Source organism: Aphis gossypii, unplaced genomic scaffold (assembly GCF_020184175.1).
Source record: "Aphis gossypii isolate Hap1 unplaced genomic scaffold, ASM2018417v2 Contig00959, whole genome shotgun sequence".
Lineage (NCBI taxonomy): Eukaryota > Metazoa > Arthropoda > Insecta > Hemiptera > Aphididae > Aphis > Aphis gossypii.
In genome coordinates, this window is record NW_026083382.1 from 16,207 (window position 1) to 24,663 (window position 8,457).

An 8,457-nucleotide genomic window follows, 5' to 3' on the forward strand; every position below is an offset into this window, starting at 1 on the left:
AAGAGGTGAATTTTATGCTACATTTAGTGATATAAGAGAAAATCCAGAAAAGTTTTTTACTTATTTTCGAATGAGTGTTCGCTCGTTTGACGAACTAGCAACAAAAGTATCTCCAAAGATAATCTCTCAAGACACGTGCATGAGACTCTCTATACCACCACTAGAAATGATTGCAGTAACTTTGAGGTAAGTTAATTCTATTGTTATTATTTATTAGCGTAAGTAAGTACTAAATGTATATATAAAATAATATATTATATAAAAGGTTTAAACGTGAAAAACATATTTATTTACTTTTTAAAAATATTGGGTTTAACATTACAAAATATACACGTAGGAAAAGTATAAGTAATGTACCAAATAAAATAATATTACTTTGTTAAATATTTTTAATTAATGTCAAGACTATCTTCTTCACTAACACAGTAACTGTTTCCAATTGATATACATGGAGATGTAGGATTGGAATCCATCCCATAGTTATTTGATTGAGGAAGTGGAGCAGAATATGGACCCGGTTGAGTATATCTTGGCGGGTTTTGTTGCATGTTATTTGATTGAGGAAGTGGAGCAGAATATGGACCAGACCGAGTAAATTTTTGGGGCCGTTGTTGCATGTAATTGGGAGTTTGATGTTGGTATGATGCAATTTGAGGATAGTAGTTTGATAACTGTGATGTTTGATTAGCATATAAATAATCCTGATTAATTCGTGGATAACCATAGTTTTGTTGCGGTAAAGTTGCAGCCCTCATCCGTTTTATAATATTTAGTACCTCACAGCGGAATTCTATTTTCTGGTCTTCTGTTAAATTTGCAATGGATGGCAATATGCTATCGAAAAAAGACCTGTCTGGATTTGGTTCTGGAGCTGGTGTTGTTATAATTTGACTAGGAATAGGAGTGTTTAAATAATCTATTAAAGATGACTCTAAGTCGTGTTTGCGTTTTTTTGATGAACTGCTTTGTGTGTATGAGGGAGGTGTTTCAGCTTCTTCGTTAGATTGGTTTGCTAATAATTCTGTATCCTCCTGTTCCTCGTTCCCATCAAAACTACCCTGTGTATTGGTTGTGGCCCCGGCTGTTAGTAAAAAGATAGCTGGCGATCATAAATGTAACGTCTACATAAGTTGGCACCCTGTCCTGACGTCGTTTTGTTTTTTTTTTTACTTTTAGTGTAATTGTCTTTTATGTTTCTCCACTTTTTGATAAGTTTTTCACCTAAGAAAAAATAAATCCTCTTAAGTACTTAGTTATTAATACGGTAGCCGGTATAAGTTGAACTAATATTGTACAATCACCAAGGCTGGGCATTAACGAGTTAAAAGTTAAAATTAAGTTAAAACGTTAAGTTAATAGCTAGTTACTACTTTTATGTAAAATTTTAAAAAAATTCCCCAGTAATTTTTTGAGCGTAGAAAAACTAATATTATGTGTGCAATCTTTTATTTGCAAATTAGAAAATTTTAACTTTAAATTAAGTTAAGTTGCTTTTTTTTCAAAGTTAACTTTTAACTTTTAACTTAACGAGTTAACGAAAAAAATATGATTAACTTTCAATTTAACCTAACTTTATTATTTTAAAATAACTTAACATGAGTTAAAAAAAATCGTTAACTTGCCCAGCATTGACAATTACAAAAAAAAATAACTAAAATACTTATTCTTGGTTTTTTAATATAATTAGACATACTTATGAAGAGTCTTGTATTACATTTTAAAAACCTTAGATTTAAAAAGAAAAATTTTTATGAATTCTCAACTCAAAATAATATGCTAATTTTCGTGTTTTTCAGTATTTTGTCAAAATTTGAACTTTAAATGATTATAAAAAAAAACTGTGACTAAGAATTCACTCAGAATCTAAACATATATGAGTATAATTATATGAGTCGTAATTTAATTACAGGTACTTGGGAAGTGGCTGTGATCAGATAGATTTACATTTAACTTATAGGATAGGACACTCAACTATTGGAAAAATTTTGAGAAGAGTTTGCGGTGTTATATGGGAAGTACTACGATCTGAAACATTTCCTGACCTGAAGGAAGAACAATGGATAGATATAGCTGATGGATTTCAAAACTACAGTCAGTTTCCCAATTGCTTAGGGGCAATCGATGGTAAACACGTTAGATTTGTAAACCGAAGATGAGTGGGTCACTTTTTTATAATTATAAAAATTATTTTTCAATTGTTTTGCTCGGCATCGTAGATGTAAACTACAAGTTTATTTATATTGACATATATTTATATTTATATTCGGTAAAGAATCTGATAGTACGATTTTTGAAAAGACAAATTTTTATAAGGCACTTGAAAATAATACACTAAACATTCCAAAAGGCCGACCCCTTCCAGGTACTAATATAAATATGCCTTACACATTTATTGGTGATGAAGCTTTCTCTCTTTCGTCGAACATCATGAGACCTTACCGTGGAAAAGTATTGTCTCATAAGAAAAGGGTTTTTAATTACAGACTCTCCAGAGCTAGGAGGCATGTTGAAAGTGGGTTTGGTATAATGTCAAATAAATGGAAAATATTTCATAAGCCCATAAATGCTAATTTGGATTTAGCCATTCAAGTGGTAAAAACATGTTGTTCACTTCATAACTATGTTAGAGTTAGAGATGGAAGCAACATACAAGATGTCATGAGTGTTACAGGATTTGTTGACGCAGAACAAGATAGAGGAACAACAAGTACAACTAACCAGTATATTCAAACAAGAAATAAGTTGGCTGATTATTTTGTTTCGGATGTTGGCAGTGTTCATTGGCAAAATAATTACATTTAAGAACTTTTTTTTTAATGTTATTTAAATTAAAAAATTATAATTTATACTATATTTAAATTTGGTTGAATCAGTAAATTTAGGTAAGTATTATCATAATATTTCAGGGAGTTTAAATTTACATGTACAATTGTTTTTATAAAATATTTGTTACTTTTTTTTTAATATAATATAATATAATATAAAATATGATGGGTAAGAGAAAAATACAAAAAAATTATAAATTATAATATAATAGTTGCTAATTGTATAGTTCACCTAAGAATTTACTTAATTTGTCAATAAACATATGTTAATAATATTTAAAAACATCAAAGTTTCGACAGTTTTTCATAGTTATCAAATAGCTATCAATTATCATAGTATTTAGAATACTTTATAAATTTGTAACTACAAAATAATCTGTGCATTTTCGAGATTTTGACGAATTTTAATAATATTGCGAATCATTTGCGAATACATACATATATCATTTCTTTCTTTGTCATCCTTTTCATCAAACGATGGAAAAAAATTCTGACAGATGCTTATCCAAGCACTTCTTTTTTTGGTCCTATCGTGATAATTTTCATCAGCGATGTTCCAAATTTCTTTACGACTTTTGACTTCACCGATCAACAACTCGATGTCAACATCGTCGATTTCGGACATTTTGCGTGGAAAAATCGGACATGTGTATGAGTCGATATACAACAATGTACTACTGAACCGGATTTGCGTGCAGGGTTGCCAACCTCTACAGCTGAACATATCGTACTGTAGTTATCAAATTATCGTACTTACCATATTTTAGAAAAAAACTATCGTACAAAAAATTTGGCACCTCGCTACGCTCGCGTGCGATTATGTATTTGTGTTCATTACAATTTATTCGGCTGGAAGACCGAAAGTCCGAAAATGTATTCAAGGTAGTGTTTAGGTGAAAAAAAATCATGCAAAAATGATTAATGATAAACACGTATTTGTATAATTCGTCGGAGGACGACTAATAGACTAACAAGTCATATTATAAAAAGTTATAAATTGAATAAATAAAAAACAAATTGTATATACATCTATAAAAGCGGAAAAAAATAATTTGATAATAATCATCATAATAATAATAATCTCCAAGGAGATAAGAGATATAAATTGTCAATATTGATATGTCTACTCATATCTACGTCATCTAAATATTGATACACCATGGTCTACGCATTGAACATTGCTAAGTCCCCTTCTTCAACAAGTTCAACAGCAGCTGCTGCAGCTGTAGGGTAGTCCTTTAAATCGTGATGACTATCACTAATGTATAATAATTTTTTTGTCATCCTGCTCAGCATATCGTCTGTTGGTGTAAATTTGACACAATTATTACTACCACTACTCTTAATATTTTGTTTCGCATGTAGGACCCCATTTATTGTAGTTGTATTGAGCCTACTACGCAGCTTAGTTTTGAGGCAGTTAACTGAGGAAAATACTCTCTCACAGTTTGCATTTGAGTGTGGTAAACTTAAAATAATCAAGGCATAATTTGCCAATATTTCACACTCTGAAAATAATTTTTTTATTGTAGTCCTATAACCAATAAATAAATAAAAATATATTATTAATATATTACATGATTTAAATATATATGTATAAATACATAGCACAAATATAATTAAATATTATTATTATTTTAAATAATATAAAAAAATACCAGTGAACATTATAATTACCAGAACAAATCAGCTGGTACTACTTTAGTTTTCGGGTCAGTTGATTTTACTATGATATCATAGTCTAAAGTTGAAACTAAAATAGGTAGACATCTCCAACCATCGTCAATTATCTGAATCATCTGTGGTTCAGTCACAACCCTTGGTAAAACTTTAATTAGGTTTAACAGAGTAGGAGAAGTTTCCCTGAAAGCATGAGATATTGCATTCTCTGGTTTAAGCATGTGTAATTTTGATAGTACTGGATCAGACATATTGTAACGCTTTTTTATTTCCATGGCAGCAACAATAAAAAAATCTCTACACCTAATCATAATAAAATGTATTTATACAACCACCAAATCAAAAGTCATAATTTTAATTAAATTATTTTGTTTACCTTTTAAAAAAATCCTTCCGTCTAACATTATCAGCTAAAACTTTTGGATCATTGACCAAATCCATAACGCCCACCCCAAGGTATAACCCAGAATCTATAAGTTGAAACTCACCATTGTTAGGATTTATATTGTCCAATGGCGTTTGTAATACATAACTTCTTTTAAGAAAGCATAGTAAAATTTCTTTTGACAGATTAATAATTTTATCATGCAATTCTAATATGACTACTTGCTCTGTTTGGAAATACATATTAAACCTACAGTATACAACATAATATTGATATGATTATGAAATTAATAAAAATATACTATAACATAAATATGGAATGCCGTAACTAGACTACTTCAGGCCTGTGTGCAAACAAAAATCTTGAGGCCCCTCAGGATTTATCAGAATAATCAACAATTTACTCCAACTATAAACTACAATTAGGTTTAGGCATAGGTTACTTAAAGTATTTTTAAGTAATACCTACGAAAAGTTAACTATATTTAACTATATTACCCAAAAAGAAAAAAACAGTGGTCACGAATTCTAAAACCAACAAAACGAAACGTTTGTTATTTATTTATAGTAATATACCTAATACTATTAATAGGATTACATGAAAATAAGGACAAAAATCTATATTTATACTTCTTAATTTTGATAAGGTCCTGGACAACAGTAATAGTTACAGTAATAGTAACAGTAATAGTTAATTAGTAAATAGATATTAAGATATTAAATAACATTAGTTTCATAATTCATTTCTACATAAATAGTTTTAATATTAGTCATTAAACCTTTTGAAGCCCTGCAATATAGTATGAGACACATGGCACTGATAAAATATGTTAATTAGTTAATAATTTGTATACCTTGTAAATAACGGCAAGCTCCAATTTAAAAACAAAAACCCAAGCTTCATGAATGGATCATTTAATCCATAGTATATCGTCTCAGTTGAAATCAAACGTTGACTTAAGTAAGTGTCAGTAAAATATAGTTTCAGACTATCCCATTGTTCTAATATTCTACTGACTACTGCAATTAGAGATAACCAACGCGTTTGTGAAGGATGTAACATTTTGTGGGGCTTAAGATTCAAAAACATCTGGAATTGTTTAAGTTCTGCTTGCCTCTTTGAACTACTCTTTAGAAAATTAAAAATATTTCTTGCCATATCCTCTAAGGCACGAGGCAATTGTTTACATGCTTCGCTTGCACATAAGTGGGCCGAATGGCATACACATTTCATTAGAAAAATGCCTAAAAACATAATGAAGTTACATGAAAAAAATGCAAACACACTTTTTTTGTAAGTGTTTTATACCTGGACATGACTCGCGCAGTCGAGAAACAACAGAGTTATGTTGGCCCATCATAACGTTATATCCATCACTACCAAAACCAATTATATTGGTTAATGGTATTTCATATTCGTTAAGCGTGGAAATCAAACCGTTATAAAGGTGTTCGGCACTGGCTGAACTAGGATTATCTGTGTCATAAACATTGTGTAGTTGCCAAAATACGCTTTCAATAATTTCACTAGATTCATCATAAAATCTGGAATAAAAAAATTATTTATATTAAAAAGTACTATATTATATAAAAACATATTTATTTACCTTGCAACTACACAGGAAGTTTTTATTGTACCGATATCAGTTGACTCGTCTGTCATCAGGCTAAATTTTTGTTTTTTTAATTTCTCAGATAAAACCAACTTTTGAGAACTACCGATTACATTTTTAATGATCGCTGTCGTTTTAGTTCTCTTAACATTAATATTCTTAGCAATTTCAGAGTCAGGAAATACTTCCGTAAGTAATTCTGACAAGTGATCGGCTCCTAAAAACGGCACATTATGTTCAGCAAAATACGCTGCTAATTTTATTTCGGCAATGGATACCAATTGCTTTTTTTTAATATCTGAATCAGTTTCTGTTGTGAACAGAGAAACAGGTGGTTGTTTTTGATGTCCACTCAACATAATTGATTTGTGTTTTTTACCAAGTGCGTGATTTTTTAAAACAGTAATTTCTGATTTTATTGTTTGCTTACAATATTTGCAGTATGCTTCATATTCGTTACATTTAACTGGCATTAACCACGTTTTAAACAAATGATTTTTCTGCCACTCTGTCCGAAATTTTTGTGAACGATGTTTTGGTTTTTCACTCTTTGCCATGTCACCGCCTCTATTCATTCGAATTTTTTTTGGTGTTGTCGGGCTACTAGTCATACTACAACTACACCCTGGAATATCTGAGTCAACTTCCATTTTTATTTTCAAAAAATTTAAGCTTTTAACCAAGTAAATAACAAAAAAATTCTAAATTTTAATATTGAAAGACAGTCACAGAACATCAGAACAGGACATATAACATTAAACGACGTACCAAAACCAATAAAAAAGATAACCGTCAAAAGATTAATATAAGATAACAAATAATTTAGAAAGTACAAAAATCTATTTTTGAATTTTTGGATTTTAGTAAAATTATTAAATTATCGTATTTTTGTGTACGATAGTTAAGATTTATCGTACATCGTACACAATCATGAAATAATCGTATGCGTACGATAATTATCGTATGGATGGCAACCCTGATATCGCCGATGTTAACTTATTGATGCGCAAAACGTGTATATTTAACAGGGCTTTCGTTATTGATAAAAAAAATATTGTACAAAAAGATTGTAAAACGTACCGCATGTTAAATGTTATCAGCAATGTTATCATACAGTTTCACTCAATGCATTGCATCCGTTAACGATTACGAATTTTGATTTATGACTACGGTTTACATTTTACTATTCCATATTTCCATTATTTTTTATGTTTGACTAGACGTGTTTTTTAGTAGTAATTCTCACAATGCCTAGTTGTCTAGTATGTGGAAGAACAGAGAATCAAAATTCGAAATCTGCTAATATATCTTTTCACAGGTATGATTAAGATTTTAAAAATATATGTCTAGACGTTTGAAAATATAGTGTAATGTTTGTTTCAGGTTTCCTACTAAAGGTAATATTAGAGAAAAATGGGATAATTTTTTAGTAGAAAATTATCTAAATCAAAAAGACGTGACCAAATATAGTGTAATTTGTTCATTACATTTTGAGAAATCATGTTTTTTTATGAAACAACATAGAAAGTTATTATACAAACATGTATTTCCATCAATTGTTGTTGGTCGAATAAAATAGTAAGTTTACAATAATTATTTCATTAATTTTTTTTTTTATATAGCTAACCTAATTATAATAATATTTTTCTAAGGCTAAACAATCGTTTACTGAAAGTACTAAAAGTGTACGCATAACAGTTGGCAACACTGCAAAGATGCTCAAAACCAGTTTTTCGAGATTTTCTCAGTAAATATTGATTTTACAACAAAAATATGTCTATACAATGTGAAAAAACAAACAATTTTACATAAACAAGATTCTATAACTTTTCTTTGTCAGAGCAGTATTTATCATGATAAATGCTAATCAAATTACAGTTGGCACCAATGCAAAGACGCTCAAAAACGGTTTTTTGAGATTTTCTCTGTAACTGTTGACTTTACGACAAAAATGC

General features: G+C 29.6%; 1 protein-coding gene and 1 pseudogene across 1 annotated transcript; both read right to left on the reverse strand.

Moving 5' to 3' along the window:
- Window positions 1–389: 389 nt before the first annotated feature.
- On the reverse strand, window positions 390–3,450 carry LOC126555628 (uncharacterized; annotated as a pseudogene).
- Window positions 3,451–3,989: 539 nt separating this feature from the next.
- On the reverse strand, window positions 3,990–6,250 carry LOC126555629 (uncharacterized). The gene is made up of 5 exons (XM_050210526.1): window positions 6,199–6,250; window positions 5,744–6,134; window positions 4,882–5,139; window positions 4,503–4,808; window positions 3,990–4,359 (listed from the first exon to the last, which is right to left on the reverse strand). Exons 1-5 carry the CDS (start codon window positions 6,248–6,250, stop codon window positions 3,990–3,992), a joined length of 1,377 nt encoding a protein of 458 aa, XP_050066483.1.
- Between the last annotated feature and the right edge of the window lie 2,207 nt (window positions 6,251–8,457).

Coding starts and splice junctions, on each gene's coding strand:
- LOC126555629 (XM_050210526.1), bottom strand. CDS start 6,250: ATGATGGGCCAACATAACTCTGTTGTTTCTCGACTGCGCGAGTCATGT. Junction 6,135..6,198: donor ACTGCGCGAGTCATGTCCAG/GTATAAAACACT, acceptor TTATGTTTTTAG/GCATTTTTCTAATGAAATGT. Junction 4,360..4,502: donor GTACCAGCTGATTTGTTCTG/GTAATTATAATG, acceptor TATTGGTTATAG/GACTACAATAAAAAAATTAT.